General features: G+C 44.4%; 1 protein-coding gene across 2 annotated transcripts in view; it reads left to right on the top strand.

Annotated features, from left to right (window-relative positions):
* The window catches only part of RFTN1 (raftlin, lipid raft linker 1), a 203,794-nt gene that overhangs the window by 125,258 nt on the left and 61,706 nt on the right, over positions 1-16,830 (top strand). For both annotated transcript variants that reach the window (XM_028490143.2, XM_024115195.3), the window contains exon 5: positions 15,856-16,204. In XM_028490143.2, the coding sequence (XP_028345944.1) occupies positions 15,856-16,204 (349 nt within the window). The remainder of the gene's footprint in view (positions 1-15,855; positions 16,205-16,830) is intronic.

The following is a 16,830-nucleotide window of genomic DNA, read 5'->3' as shown; positions in this document are numbered from 1 at the left end:
TGAGGATATGGGGAGGGGGAAGGGTAAGCTGTGACGAAGTGAGAGAGTGGCATGGACATATATACACTACCAAATGTAAAATAGATAGCTAGAGGGAAGAAGCCGCATAGCACAGGGAGATCAGCTCGGTGCTTTGTGACCACCCAGAGATATGGGATAGGGAGGGTGGGAGGGAGGGAGACGCAAGAGGGAAGAGATATGGGAACATATGTATATGTATGACTGATTCACTTTGTTGTAAAGCAGAAACTAACACACCATTGTAAAACAGTTATACTCCAATAAAGATGTTTTTAAAAAAATAAAATAAAATAAGAGCCCAGTTCCAGAATTGTCTCCTGATTCCACTAAAGGAAACCTACTGCTTAATGAATTTAGGAGACATTTAGGAGGGACACATCATTTTCTCAAATTCTTGGTTCTCTTATCTGTCAAATGAGTTTTTGCACATCAGTCATCTTGAATATTCTGTGATTGTGTGGTCAACCTGACTTTTAAATTATTTCTCCCTCATTATAAAAAAAATTTATTGATTAATTCTGGTTTTAAATGGTGGCGTGCTGAATCTCAGTGCCACATGCCCTTATTTTGTGAATCTTGCTGGGCACATCTTAGTATCCCCCGTGCTCTTCATCTAGTAAATCAATGTTTGTTGACTGACAATGATTTTTGTCTTCCCCCTTAACTAATAACTATGATTGGAGTTCAGTACAAGAGCCATTATTTTCTTTTTTTTAAAGCTAAAAGTAAATATTGCCTTTTAACGCTCCAATGGAAAAAAAAAATCTGTTGTAAGGAAGATCTAAATGATTCACTTATGACTTATTACGTGTTTAAAAGACTGAAAAATAAGATAGATGACCATTTTGTGAGTGGTGCTGTAATCTGTAGAAGTATGTTTGGACAAATGGCCCACATATTCTAATAACTATTATAAACCTAGCCTAAGCAATAAGAGAAAATAGGCGAAACCAAGGTTTCCCATCTAATTAATTACTTCCCAGTCTATGTCTCCATCCTGTTAGCCTTATAGCAGCATTCCTAGGTACTGAAAAGGTCACTGTGGAGGATGGCTAGTAGGGATGTTATTGTTTGGGATAGCAGGGATGTTATTGGTGGGGTAGTAGAGAGCTTGCTTTTTTCCAGCTTTATTGAGATATAATTGACAAATAACATTGCGTAAGTTTAAGGTGTACAACGTGATGATTTGAGATATTGTTAAATGACTACCACGTTAATCCAAAGTTACCATTTTCCATGTGTGCTGAAAATATTAACATCTACTCCCTTAGCAAATTTCAATTATACAACACATACAGTATTGTTAACTACAGTCATCATGGTGTCCATTACATCCTCAGAAGGTATTCATCTTATAACTGGAAGTTCGTACCCTTTGACCAACGTGTCCCCATTTCCCCTACCCCCCTAGCTCCTGGTAACCACCATTCTACTCTACATTTCTTTGAGTTTGACGTTTTTAGATTCTACATATGAGTGATATCATCCAGTATTTGCCTTTCTTTGTCTGACTTATTTCACTTAGCACAATGCCTTCCAGGTCCATCCATGTTGTTGCAAATGGCAGGATCGTCTTCTTTTTCATGGTTGAATAATGTTCCATTGTACACACATACCACCTTTCCTTTAAGTAGGGAGTTATCGTTGGCAGGGATAGGGATGCTATTGGTGGGGATAGTAAGGGTGTTATTGGTGGCGTGATAAGGATGTTATTGAGTGCAGTATACCTGAAGAGATGGAAAAACTTTAAAAGAAAGTGTTTAAATATATTCTTGGTAGCAATAAATTTATCTTTTGATGGAACTCTTCATCGTTCAGTTGGGGTGGAAACTTTATTTCAAAGACTTCCCATTTTGAATGAGAGAGGCTGTTGCCACTCTGACCTCTGAGACACTCCCCAGAGGGCAAGGGAAGATAGTCTTTATGACACCTTAAGAATACAGATGGATTTTTTTCCGAAGCCTCAAGCACAGGGTTTCTTGGTGACTTTTTCTGAGTCTGATGGTGCCTGGGAATGTGGGCATCGTCTTGTGGCGTTGCTAAAGAGTAAGACATCATCACTAATTCATGTGCTGCGCGTTTGTAATATGTGATAAACAAGAACCGAGCCTCCGTGCGCCTACAGTTTTGCTCAGCCAGTTAATAAAGTAAGGCACGCTGCGGGGGCCGTGCTTACCTCCGGGGGGCCCGCCTGTGCCACCAGTTCAGATGCATCATCACAAACTGAGAGGCTAATTACAAATTACTCTTACCTCTTTATTAAAGCAGGTCCCTAGAGGCCCACTCCTTGGAAGCATTCCTGTTATCCTTGTTTACATTTCCACATGTTTGAGAGGGCTCCTAACAGCATCCTTTATAAAGATTGTGGATTTTACTTTAAGAAAGTACTGCAGTCTGGTATCTTCCCATAGGTATGAATTAGTGAGGATTACTGTATTTTAAGAGAATGTCTATTGCTGTGTAACACACCACCCCCAAACATAGTGGTTTACAGTGACACCATTCATTGATTTTGTGCACAAATGTGCAACTTGGGCAGGACTTGGCAAGGCAGCTAATCTTTGCTCCACGTGGTATCCTCTGGTCAGTGGCTGGGGAATCCACTTTCAAGATGGTGCACCCACACCGCTGGCGAGTAGTTGCTGGCTACAGGCCTCTCCACAGACTGCTTGGGCTTCCTCAAAACACATGGCTGGGTTCTTCCCCCAAAACAAGGTGGAAGTTCGTGGATATTTTATGACCAGGCCTCAAAAGTTGCATAGTCTCCTTTTCAGTTTACTCCTTGGTCAAGGGCCATGCTGGTCCAAGGAGACACATATAGATTCCACCTCTTGTCGGGGGAGTGACAAGGTTCCAGCCTGTCATGTGGGATGAGAGATATCTTTGGAAAATACAACCTGCCACAGACATGAATATGTTCATTTACTAGGGGAGAACTTTGAGACCATTTGGGGCTCATATGGAATACAGAAAAAAATAAAAATGAAGGCAAGAAGTGGAAATAAGGAGTTGAGTATTGCATATAAGGGTTATTGGGCATTGGAAATCATCTTTAAGTGTAATTCTCAACAGTTGTAAATGGAAAGTCCTCTCCCCCCAAAAACAACCACCCTATTTGTTACGCAAAGAGATCACATATCTTCATGCGATCTGAAACTCTCAGATCATTTTCATCTTCTAGAAAAGCCATCCCAGGGTTCTCCAGGGTATTTACAAAAAGAACAATATAACATTCATTTCTTTAGCACACTGTAATGGAAACCATCCCCAAGTACTTAGTTTCACTGCTCTGTTTACTGTGAGGGTTTCAAATGCCATTAGGAGTGTGTTATATTTTTGCTGGTCTGGAGTCATGGGGAACAGAAAAGGGTTTTTTTTAACTAAGGGTTAAAACTAGGACAGCATTGGTCCAACAGCGCCAGCTCAACATTTTGTTAAAGTGCCTTTCATTAATGTTCTGGAGGCCTATGTAAATCAGGCAGTGGTGGGGAAAAAAAAAGTCATGTATTCTGGATGTTAAAGCAGTAATGTGGTGTGAAGGGAAACATCTGCTCCTGGTTAAACTTCTTTAAACTCAGGTTCTTTTGCCTCAGTCACTTAACTCTGGTGCTGAGATTTGAGTTCCATGAAGACTCTCAAACACGTTTTCCAGAACATTCCCAGGAGTCTTAATAAGCCCTTGAGGTTCTTTGCCCCCAAGCTTATAATTCCAGGGTCAGTGCTATTACCAAAGGATAAAATTGGGGCTGTCAGCACCAGCAGTTCCAGGATTCTAGATTCTAGCTGGTTCTTCTTCTCTTTTCTTTTCTTTTACATTCCTTTCCTTCCCTCCCCCCCCCCCCCCTCCCTTCCCCTCCTCTTTTCTTTTCTTTTCTTTTTTTCTTTTCTGGAAATGCAGTATCTTAGGCAGCGCCTTTTGAAAGAAGACCCAGGGGAATGCCCAGTTATGAGACTTTTTTTTACTGTGATAACAAGTACTGATATTAACGAATTGTTTGTCTCTGCATATTTTCCTTCTCCTGAGGGGAAGATTGACCTGGTTTGTTATGAGATGAACTGGAAACCCAAGGACTGCCAATAAGTTTAAGTGTTGCTTTTTGGAGATGTAGCACCGGTACCTGCAGCCTCAGTTTTCTTCACTGTTAAAAATGATACAAGTAGCGAACAATGTGCACATTTTCACAATCTCAAATGAGTGTATTTGTAAAACATTATTGGCCCCAGATGGATATTTCCTGAAACTGCAGACTCATAGAAGTTTCCATTTAGAAGTAACCTCAGATTCTGCAAATTTGATCTCCTGACTATTCATTCCTTTCATAAACATTTACTGAGTACTTACCAGGGACCAGGAACTATTTCAGATGCTGGGGACAAAGCGGGGGTGGGGGTGGGGGTGGGGACAAAACAGACAACACTCCTGCCCTCACGGAGCTCTCATTCATCTGGGAAAGACAGACAATAGATAAAAAATATGGAAATAAGTGATACGATGAAAGTTAAGCAAAGAGGTGTGCTGAAGAGTGACCAGGTGACCATTTTTTAGGTTGGGATGTCAGTGAAGGCCATATGGGAAGAGGGTACCCTGGTGACAAGGAGAAACCAGTCGTGGGGAGGGGAGGGAAACAGCATCCCAAACAGAGGAAGCTGCAGATGCTGAGGCCTCGGATGGGAATGGACTTGGAGTGTAAAATAGTGAAGGTGGAGGAAGTGAAGGAGGCGTGGGGTAGGCCCCATGGGGAAAGATAGGACAGGAATGCTGGCAGAGAGGCGGAAGGACTGCAGGACAGCAGAGTCCACTGCGGTCTAGATGGAAGACCCTGAGCTGTTCTTTTTGTGACCGTGAGTGGACTGGAGGGACTTGACCTTTGTGGGAGGGGCCAGCCAGAGAAAGCCAAGGATGTAAGGGCTGGAGGGATGGCTGGCGGAGGAAGCGGGTCCCATGCTGGACAGGGAGGGGTAAGGAGAGCTGTCACCCGTGTGTTTGGTACTTTTTTAAAGCAGCTTTCTGGGTCCTCACTGCTGGTCGCGTGTAACGAAGTGACCCTGTGTCTGGGTTAGCTTGGACAGTTCTAGCTCATGCCTGTCGTCACAGACTAACTGTTAATAGCTTCACCTTTTGCTTTCAAAAGTGTCAAACTGTTTAAAGTTTGCACGATAGTTTACCAATGGTTCAACACACCGGAGTTTTCCTCCCCTCCCCTCCCCTCCCTTCCCCTCCTCTTTTCTTTTCTTTTCTTTTTTTCTTTTCTGGAAATGCAGTATCTTAGGCAGCGCCTTTTGAAAGAAGACCCAGGGGAATGCCCAGTTATGAGACTTTTTTTTACTGTGATAACAAGTACTGATATTAACGAATTGTTTGTCTCTGCATATTTTCCTTCTCCTGAGGGGAAGATTGACCTGGTTTGTTATGAGATGAACTGGAAACCCAAGGACTGCCAATAAGTTTAAGTGTTGCTTTTTGGAGATGTAGCACCGGTACCTGCAGCCTCAGTTTTCTTCACTGTTAAAAATGATACAAGTAGCGAACAATGTGCACATTTTCACAATCTCAAATGAGTGTATTTGTAAAACATTATTGGCCCCAGATGGATATTTCCTGAAACTGCAGACTCATAGAAGTTTCCATTTAGAAGTAACCTCAGATTCTGCAAATTTGATCTCCTGACTATTCATTCCTTTCATAAACATTTACTGAGTACTTACCAGGGACCAGGAACTATTTCAGATGCTGGGGACAAAGCGGGGGTGGGGGTGGGGGTGGGGACAAAACAGACAACACTCCTGCCCTCACGGAGCTCTCATTCATCTGGGAAAGACAGACAATAGATAAAAAATATGGAAATAAGTGATACGATGAAAGTTAAGCAAAGAGGTGTGCTGAAGAGTGACCAGGTGACCATTTTTTAGGTTGGGATGTCAGTGAAGGCCATATGGGAAGAGGGTACCCTGGTGACAAGGAGAAACCAGTCGTGGGGAGGGGAGGGAAACAGCATCCCAAACAGAGGAAGCTGCAGATGCTGAGGCCTCCGATGGGAATGGACTTGGAGTGTAAAATAGTGAAGGTGGAGGAAGTGAAGGAGGCGTGGGGTAGGCCCCATGGGGAAAGATAGGACAGGAATGCTGGCAGAGAGGCGGAAGGACTGCAGGACAGCAGAGTCCACTGCGGTCTAGATGGAAGACCCTGAGCTGTTCTTTTTGTGACCGTGAGTGGACTGGAGGGACTTGACCTTTGTGGGAGGGGCCAGCCAGAGAAAGCCAAGGATGTAAGGGCTGGAGGGATGGCTGGCGGAGGAAGCGGGTCCCATGCTGGACAGGGAGGGGTAAGGAGAGCTGTCACCCGTGTGTTTGGTACTTTTTTAAAGCAGCTTTCTGGGTCCTCACTGCTGGTCGCGTGTAACGAAGTGACCCTGTGTCTGGGTTAGCTTGGACAGTTCTAGCTCATGCCTGTCGTCACAGACTAACTGTTAATAGCTTCACCTTTTGCTTTCAAAAGTGTCAAACTGTTTAAAGTTTGCACGATAGTTTACCAATGGTTCAACACACCGGAGTCTCGTGGTGTATCACCTTTTAGTCCTGGACTGCCGTGTCTACTTTGGGTCTCCCGTCTACCTCGCCCATCCTTCCCCATGGCAAGTGTAAGCTCTTCTGGCCTCTCCCACGAGCCCTGTGGTGACTCCCGGGCCCCCAGCCACTCTCTTTGCCTCCCTCCTTTTACCCTCCTCCCCCATCCATACCACATCCTGTGGAAAGATTAATTTTGCTTGGGAAAGGGCTGATTATGTCACTGCTGCCAGAAACCGTGATGGCATCTCATTGCCTCCAGAAAAGAAGTCCAGACTCTAAAGATTCAACACTCTCCAAGATCAAGCCCTGGTATTTCACAGTATAGCTTAGAGTGTAGGACATACTATAGTAAATACACGCCGTATAACAGGTGGGAATACGGACTCTGAAGCCAGGCTGACTAAGTTTGAATCCTACCTGCCGTTTGCTAGCTGTGTGCCCTTGGGCAAGCTGTGCAACCTCTCTGTGTCTCAGTTTTCTGATCTGTAACATGGGAATAAAAAAGAAAATCTACGTTATTGTTACAAAAGGATGAAATGAGTTAATCCACGTAAAGCCCTTAGAACAGCTTTTGGCACATGGTAAGCTCTCGGTAGGTGGAAGCTACTGTGATTATGGATTTTTGGTGCAGGACGTTTGTCCTTCTCTGCATAACTTAGGACACTCTCTTACCTCTTTGCCTTTGCTAGCCTTGTTCCTTCTTGGATTCTTTCTCCCAAACCATTCCGTATGCACATATTCTACCTGTGGGTCAGGTTATTTTACCAACCATGGATTTCAGCAGCCACAGAACTGACAAACCATGAAGTCTGTCGCACATCCTTCGACTTTCCCATGCGACTCCCATGAAAGCCTCTTTAAATGCTTTGCTGACATAAGCTTTTGCGGTTGATTTCTCCATTTTCCTTGTGGGTGTGTACTGGCCTTAGCGGAAGCCTGGGGGCATCTTGTAGCCTTGGTGGGAGATGCAGATCCTTCTGAGGTTCTGTGACTTGAAGGTCCCTCAGTTCTCCTGCCTGGATGATGCCACGGTCTTTGCTTTTGCTCCAAGATCCTGTTCTGAGCACGTGCATGCAAAGTTCTGCTGATGGGCAGACATTGAGGGAGATTAGGGATTTGCAGGGACCATGCAAATCTGCCAGAGGTGACCCCCGTCTGCCCCAGCACATGACTCTCTGTTGTGCCCTCCTGATCTGGGTGCCTCTGCTCTGTGAAGGGGAAAGCTTGGGGGTTGGACACTGACTCCAGAAAATATTCCTAAGAAATAATCTTCAATTCTACCTTAGTAAAGCTGAGAAAAGGAATCTTGAGCAGACCTGATGGAGATAAAGATAGCCCGAGAAAAGGAGAAGAATGCTGCATCTCTACAGACAAAATAACCTAGAGCACTGACACAGGTTCCACTCTGACCAAAACTTATCAACGCTGTTGTGATCGGTATGGCCTTACTTGCTCAGTTTTGTTCAGCTTAAATATCGGTTGCCTTATATTCTCTTCTTCACGTTTGTACCCGTGGGTACTGAACAAATTTCAAATTTTATTTCCCATCAGATGATGTATCTACATGACAGATATTAAACATGTATTTTTTCTGCCCTGAAATTCCTTTTCTTCTGAAAGCTGCTTTGTTCCCACAATCCAGCTATGTGGATTCCATAGGAGTTACCCTAACAATGGCCAGAGCTGATTGGCCCAGAAGTGGACACCTGACCTAAGCTGAGCCAATCAGAGTCCTTCCCTGAGATCTTTTACTTGTGTATAGCCAGGAAGTTTTGACATTCTATCTCCAGTGGCTAAGCTATGAGCAGAAAAACTCAGAAGTTGGCAATGGCCATAGTTTCTGCCACATGGAGAAAATTGGTCCTGGAAGAGAAAGAAGAATGATGCTAACAAATAAAGAAAAGTAGGGACAAAACCTGGAGCAAGTTTCCTAACAGTGCTGGAGATGCTGGTCCCAGGTCTTCCTAAGATCCTGCTCTGGCCCTACCCTGCTGGTGCTTGCTCTTTGAGACACCATTGGATTGCTCCCCACAGATAGGTCTCTCCTTGTTCACCTCTCTTTTGCATCTCTGATTTAGACTTTTGACATTAGGTTGGGATCTTCTGGTGGGTTGGTTTTCACGGGGCTTTAAAAACTAGTTGAAGATCTTTGAGGGAGCTTAACAGCACACCCCCTCTTAGTTCTACTGATTTCCCATGAACTACATTTTCAGTGAACAGTGAAATTATAGGCACAATCTAAGTGAAAGAACCGAATCAGTTAACACAGGTAAGGAAGGCCAGTAAAACTCCTTTTGTCAGGAATACCTTCCCTGAACCACCAAAGGATGGATTTGTTCTCTGCTCCTACCCCAGTGTTGGACCCCATCTCTTCCTTTTGCTTTTAAGGGAGTTTACAGTTTTCCAAGTTCTTCCATCATTTCCCAAGCTTCCCACCAAATCACTCCTAATAGCAGAGGAGAATAAAATAGTACCTCTTCCTTCAACCTCAGCCTTGCCACGGACTTAAGGGGGCAAGCAGTGGTCCCTCAGACTGAGCATAGGCAGGTTGAGAAGGAGAGATCACATGGACTCTTCAGAGTCTCTGAGTTGCCCCTTGAGTTAGATCAACACATATTGAACTCAGGAGGTCAGGGATAGTGCCTATTTGCCTCCCCAGCACCTAGTGCCCAGCACATAGTAAATATTGAGTAAGTAGTTAGTGAATGAATAAATGGGTATTATTATCCCCATTTTATAGATTAGGAAACTGAGGCTCAGATAAATCAGCTGAGTTGACCAGTAACATAGCTAGTGAATGGCAGGGTTGAGTCCAAAGCTTTAGTTCTCAGACTCCTTTTCTAGGGCTCATTCTGAGACCTCTCAGTCACTGAAAGAGAAAACCACAACACCAGAGGTCTACATGATCTTTCCTTGTGGCCTCATAACGGAGCTAAATACACAGCAGCACTTGGTCAAAGTTTCAATTCCTGAGGCAAAGTGTTAACACGTCAGAACTAAAGGCAGCTTCAGACTTGAGCTAAAACCCGTGTTATTTTTGAACGTCCGTTCTCAGAAAGCTGGTAACAAGAGTTTAGGCAACAGAAGATGAGAAGGTTTTTGTGTGCGTGATAAAATATTCACCGTAAGGACTCATGTGTAACCGTGCAACCCAGAACAGCATTTTTGCACCTGTTCTTGACATACGGTACATGCCTCTGTTTGTAGGTTCCCTATGTATGTCATGGATCCCCAAAGACTTTAAAATGTCAGCTGTCACGAAATGGTGGCCCATGAGTTATGAGGAGGGTCACAGTGGGCATTGGTGTGGTCTAGGGTCCATTGGGGTGTTTGTGTGTGTGTCTTGGTCTTTACCCTATATTATATGCATCTGCAGTCATTACTGAAAGCTCTGTTTCTATTGCTCAGTATTTCATATGGTTTATTATGCCCCACAACAGCACTGTCTATCCAGTAGAACTTTCTGTGACGATGGAAATGTTCTATATTTGCACCAAATGTTCTATATTTGCATCCAATACTGTAGTCACCAGCCACAGAGGCTATCGAATACTTGAAATGTGGCTGGTGTGACTGGGGAATCGAATTTTTAATTTTATTTGAATTAATTTAAGTTTAAGTAGTCACACGTGGCTAGTGGCTACCATGTTGGATAGTACAGCTCCATATTTTTAAGAGGTCAGTAAGTTTCTGATTCCTGGCACTAATTAGCTCATTAGTTATAGGGATTCCAGTAAGTTCATCCTCAAGTTAGAAACTGCTTATAACTTATAGAAATTAAATCTAACAGCTAGAGATTTAATTCTTTCACCTCAAAATATGGCGGGGAGATTTCTTTCACCTGGGCAGTGGTGACTGCTCTCCACCTTCTTGTACATTTCAGCCTCTCCCTGGGACCTTTAATCAACACCAGATTGAGTCCTTCTTTGTTCCTGTTTGGAGCACATTTCTCTCCCTGCCTTTTGGGAGCTCTTAGCCATGCCTTCCTTTCACACCCACTCCTGTTGGAATTTGGAGACCTCTAGCAGCCTGCCCTGTGTGGTCTTCCTCCCCTCACTCCCTTCACCTGCTTTTCTCCTGTATGACATTTCTCCAGAGAAACAACTCATAGGGTTATCTATCTGTCTATCTGTCTGTCTGTATCATGAGACTGGAATTGAGATTGATTTATTTTAAGGAATTGGCTCATGTGATTGTGAGAGTTGTCCAGTCCCAAATCTGCAGGGCCATTTGGCAGGCTAGAGGTTCGGGTGAGAGTGATGTTGCAGCCTTGAGTCTGAAGGTTGAAAACTCAGGCAGATTGTCTGGAGGCAGAACTCCTTCTTCTTGGGAAGATCTCACTCTTTGCTCTTAAGGCCTTCAACTGATTGGGTGAGGCCCACCCACATTATACAGGGTGATTTGCTTTACTTAAAGTCAATGGACTGTAGATGTTAATCACATCTAAAAATACCTTTACAGCAATTTTTAGGCCAGTGTTGACAACTGGTCACCGTAGTTTATCCAGGTTGACACATAAAATGAACCATGACACCTTCTTCATTAGATTCAGACCAAATTGTCCTGGACTCCCTCTAACCCTTTACCTGTGCCATCCCATATGGCCTGTGGGTACTCCAGTTCCTACTGACCCGTCAGCAGGAGTCTTTTCTGCTCCCTTTCCTGTGTTACCTATATCTTTCATTTTTCCCAAACTCAACCCATGTCCCATATATATTTGCACTCAGACGCAGCAGCATGTATTCATTTTGAAAGTAGAGTAACAGACAGGACGTCCTAGAGTATCAGGGACTATCCCAATGTCATGGTGTTATCTTTAATCAAAATGATTCTTGACATATATAACCAAAGATGACATCATTTGCCAATGCATTGAGCCTTTATAGAAATAAAGTTTTAAAAAAGAAAAAATAAATCTTTTTCACATCATGATCTCTGGTTTTGGGTTGGGAAAATACAGTTACCATTGAATTTGTTCTAACTCATCATAGATCAGTTGAATGAAGTCTTGGGTCAGTTGAAAACGTTAATTTTTGATGCCTAAACCAGCAATTGTTACTCCTTTAAGTGTTGGGGGTGGGATGGTTTTTAAATGCAGCAGACATGAGAAAAAGGTGGATGAGGGTATATTTCAGTTTAAACTCATATCCTACTGGGCATCTTGGCACAGGTTGGATTGTGTAATGTGGAAGAGTGCTGTCCTGAAGGCGTACCAGTTTGCATTAAGTCACTCAGAGTCAGATCTGGGCTTTGCTATGATCTAATCACAGATGTTAGAGAAACTCTTTGGGCATGCGTGTGACAGTCTGTGGGGAATTCCTTACCCAAAGTGGCTTGGATATTCAGGATTTGATCTTCTGTATTGATTCCATTCCACGATCTTGAAGACCTGGTGTAGCTTGAAGTCATGGTGGTGTCCAGCCGCTGATGAGCCCCTGAAAGTCAAGGGATCTGAGATGTCTGGAGAACGGGGAAGGGATTCCAGAAGCATCGTGGGATAAATCTGGCAGGATGTGGTGAGCGGTTACACAGGGTTACAGAAGGGGAAGAACTGAAGAAGATGCCTTCACTCCAGTTTGAGGGACAAGGTCCACAGTAGACCCATCAGCTGTGATCACTGGTCATGTAGGTCTGAGCCCCAGAGGAAAGTCAGGACTGGAGAGTCCAAATTTGGGAATTATTAACATATGACTAGTGGCTAAGTCCAGGTGAGTAGAGGAGGTTCCCATGGGGAGTTTGGGGTGAGGAGAGCTGGTGGCCAGGGATGACCCCTGATGAACACCATCTAGTGCCCACCTTTCTGCTGTGCATGAGACTTGCTTAATGAAAGTTAGGAATGAACAAATGAATACACGAGTGAATGAGAAACAAACAGGAGTCAGTTCGACAAACACAGTCAAGTGACATTACGAAAAAGAAAAGAAAGCCCCCGTTCTAGGATAAGGTCGAAAACCAAAGGCGTCAGGGCCCCTAGGGTCTAGCGCCAAATATTGATCTTTATAAAATCTAAATGCAGGTCGTCTAGTTAAAAAAGACTACTCACCCTTTCCGGTAAACAATTTGGCAGCGTGTACCAAGCCTTTGAAAAGCTGGTATCCCTTGACGCATCAATTGCACTTCCAGGAATCCACCCCAAGGAAGTAAATAGAGCTGCAGACAAAGATTTGTGCATGAAGGTGTTTCGTATTCTTGAGACACACTTTCCCTGGAAGGTTTGCAATGGGGAACGGGGAGCATCTTTACCATTTAACTTGAGCAACTTTTTAAAAGTTTTGATACTGTGCAGTACTAGGGGCAGGATACCACATTTTCATGAATGTTTAAGATAAAAGACGAGCATTCAAATAAATCCTGTGCTTTGCCCTCAGACCCTCACCCCTCACCTCCTCTGTCTCAAGAGTTACTACAGTGCGAAAGTTAGGGACCTGTTGCTGTGGGGTGAAGTCAGAGCCTTTATTGGCTTGGTATTCTGTGACATCGATGGTGTGGCCCTTGTGATTTCCAGTCCAGCCTCATTTCTGCGCACTCCTGGCTTCTCATGTCATGTTCCAGAAATGTTTCTAGAAATTTCTTCAATACTCAGGCTGTTGCAAGCCTGAGCCCACGATGATCCGTCCATCTCTTTACCTGCACTGCCCTGTCCCTTTTTTTCACCCATCTGGTGAACTCCTATTCATCCTTCAAAGCCTCCCGCAGATTGGGTCCCCAAATAGGATTTGTTTAGCACAATATTTTGGGGAAAAAAATCGAATTTGAGTGTTGTCAGTGAGGCATGCACATTCCAGCTCTGCCACACCCCTCACCTCTTCCAGTTGTATTGCAGTCTTACTCCATTTCGTTTATTACAGCCCTGACCTTCTGTGAGAAACGTCTCAGTGTCCCCTTAAGGCAGAAATAATCTATACCTTTCTATACCTTTATATCCATTATTGTGCTTAGCACCCTCTATGAGAAATTTCTGGAATATTTACTTCTTTCAATTATAAAGGTAATAGGCATGCTTATTAGATAAATTTTGAAAAATTACACACAAATATTATACAGCTGTCATAATACTGTGTCTAAAAAGTTTAGAATCTTGATTTTTATATAACATTATAATATAAGCATTATTGTGCCATGTTAGTGTAATATTTTTAAAGTCTGTTTACAGTAATTGGCTGAACCTTTTGAGAGTCAGGACTCCTATTTTGTATCCCCCAGAACCTAAGTGTGATGTTGGTTTGAGCCAGTATAGGGACTTAATAAATGTTTGTTGGAGTCTAGGGCTGAAAAATCAATTGGTCTCCATCCCTACCTTCTAGGAGCTCATTCTGGGAGAGGAGACACATATCCACTCATTATGTAATGTATTCATTCATACATTCATTCATTCAACAGATACTTATTGATCACCTCCTATATGTCAGACAAATTACTAGCACGTTATGCTTCTCTCTTCTTGACCAGGAGTCTTTCCCTATTTCGTTTGGGACTGTGAAATCCATTGCATTTCTCTTTTTGCTTGTGCTGCCAGGAAGCTCAGAGCTATGCTTTGTACACATTACCTTCCCTCAACCTAAGGCTCTTTGGTATAATTATCTCCTCAGTCTTTTCTTCTGTGACCTGTATGTTGTTTTAGAAGCTTTCCAGAACAATTTCTAAGAGTAGATAGATATCACAGATTAATGGGTAAAAAATGAATTTTCAGGATGGAAAGGATGACTTTAAGTTTTTTTTTAAAGTTTTGAAGCATGAATTGAGCCAACCATGGGCATTTGTGTGGGCACATACATATCCAAGAACTTGATGCTTTGACATGTATCCACTTGGCCTTGTACTTAAGAGAATGAACTTGGGCCCAAGCCAGACCTGGCTTTGAACCTGGCTACCCACAGCGTGCTTTATGACTTTAATGTCTCTGGGCCTCATCTGAAATGAGGATCATGATACCATGCAGGGTCATTCAAGGGTTAAGCAAAACAATTTATATAAAATGCATAGTGTAGGGCTTGACACATAGTAGGTCCGTGATAGATGGCAATTAGTACTGTTGTTATCATTACATCTAGCACAGGCTAGACCTTATAGAAAGACTGGGCTGTACATTCGTATAGCTGCTCCAGGCCATTTTCTAGAATGGCCAGTGTTGAACTAAAATGACCTCCTGCTTTAAGTTAGGGTGGGTCATCTGGGGAGGGCTGCCAAGGCTTGCTTCTCCTTTAGAGAGTAGCTCCGTGCTGGTATTTCTTAATAATTCTCAAATGACAGGAGATGATCACTAAGAAGCCTTGAGATTTTCTGAGGTCATCCACTTGGGGTTTGGTGACTAAGACCCACAGAGCTCTGAGGTCTCCACCTCCTGATTTATTTGTAAAGTGACTTGAGCATTCTTGCCCAGAAAGTCCCCTAAAGCCCATCTTCTAGTTTTGGCCAGCTCTTGCTTGATTTTATTCGGCTATTACTTTCAGTTTGTTTTTCACTTATGACTATTACATTCAATTGCCTGGGGTATTTTTTAGGGAGGGGAGTGTTCACGGGGCACAGAACTCAGTCTGGCCATCCATCCCCCATCTTGAGGCTCAGGAGATGAGAAGGTGCCACCTGTTACCTGGACTGGATGGTGGATGGAGAGTCATGGGTCAGCCCAAAGTGATGCCCGCGGGCTGGGTGTAGACTGATGTCCTCAGATGTCCCCTCTTGCGGGGCTGCGTGCGTCAGCTTTTGCACGGTGGTGATTCTCCCCACCTCTGCCCTTCTCTGCCAAAACAATTGTTTCAGAGAGGAAGCTCTTTGGGTCATAAAATGTCATCTGGTAGTTAGTATATGGTTATATAGACGTATTGAGTTATATAGTGGCCTGATGAGCAGGAAGTAGGTGATTCATCAGAAAAAAAAAATAACAAGAAAATAAACTCTTACCAGAATGAACTTCCTCTTTCAGCCACTCTTTGTTCCAGCTCATCCTTTTAGAACCTTCTTCCAGCTTCTTAGAAAACAGTTGCTAATCGGGACTAACACCGTGTTTCAAAGAGAGGCCATCGCAGCCCTTCATAGCCAAAAGCATTATTTTTCCATAGTTTTAAAAAAAATAAGCCCCACACTCTCTCTCCCCAGTTGGGCCAGGGTTGGGGTGTGGGCGCTGCCTTGAAGACACGGAGCCTTTGCCAGCTCGAGAGACTTCACGTTCAAACAGAAACATCCTCCAAGGCCTCCCTGAGGTATTTCGTTCCCCCTTTGCTAGAACATACCATTCACTTGTTTCCCTTCGTTCTGTTTGCCTCACAGATCCAGGAGGCTGCGAGTCAGGGCCTGAAATTCGTCGGGGTCATACCTCAGTACCACTGCCCTGGGCGCTCGGCAGGTGGCAGCCCCCCAGCGGATGCCCGGGATGCGACAGAGGAGCCTGGCAGGTGTGTGGCTACGGAGAACCTGGGGGCTGCCGACGCTCCGGTGGGGATGGACAGAAGCCCAGAGCCCGGCCAGGGCCCGAGAGGGGAGGCGCCCACCGCCCAGCAGCCCGGCTCGCCCTCGGGAGCCGGGGTTGGCACAGAATCCCCTCCGTGCGTGGTGAGCGAGACTCTGGATGGACCGGATGGGGACCCACTGGAAGGGCATGGAGAGCCACTCTCGGGAAGTAAGTATGTCGGTGCTGGGACTCTGACCCGCTGAGAGAGAGGCTGCTAGCTTGTCAATAACCCCCTGGGCATTTTAGGAAAACGAATGGAAACTGTCAAGCAGTTTTCTGGGCCTCCGGACTGTTTCCTGCCTGAAGCTGTGACTTCCAGGGGTGTAGAGGGGAAGCGGGGGCAGGGCAGGGGGGCAGAACCACATGACATTGACTCGTAGTTGCTCCAAATTGTCACGTGTGAGGTAGATTCTAGAACGGGAGGTCGTTTCTCCCGCACGCTCTCGCACTGCCCCTGAATTACTCCGTGTGAACACAGGAAGTGTGAACTTTGCTGGGCAGCAGTGCAGAAAGCAGCCTCCACTTTTGGACCCCTTGTTTTGAATATCTGCCTAAAGAAGGAAATCAAGAAAGCCAACTGAGGACAGATTGTGCAGGAAGCTGGTGATTCAGCTCACCCAGCTGTAAACAGCCAGATTTCAGGGAGTTGTATAGTTGACAGATCAGCACCGTGGAAAGAACACTGCCAAGGAGAGGCCACCAGTAAGGGACTCCTCTGAATCACATTGTAACGGCTGTCGGAGCTCGCCCTTTAGATCGGGGATTTCAAATAGCAACACAACAGGATGATGATA

Source organism: Physeter macrocephalus, chromosome 1, assembly GCF_002837175.3.
Source record: "Physeter macrocephalus isolate SW-GA chromosome 1, ASM283717v5, whole genome shotgun sequence".
NCBI lineage: Eukaryota > Metazoa > Chordata > Mammalia > Artiodactyla > Physeteridae > Physeter > Physeter macrocephalus.
This window is presented reverse-complemented; position numbering and strand designations above follow the sequence as displayed.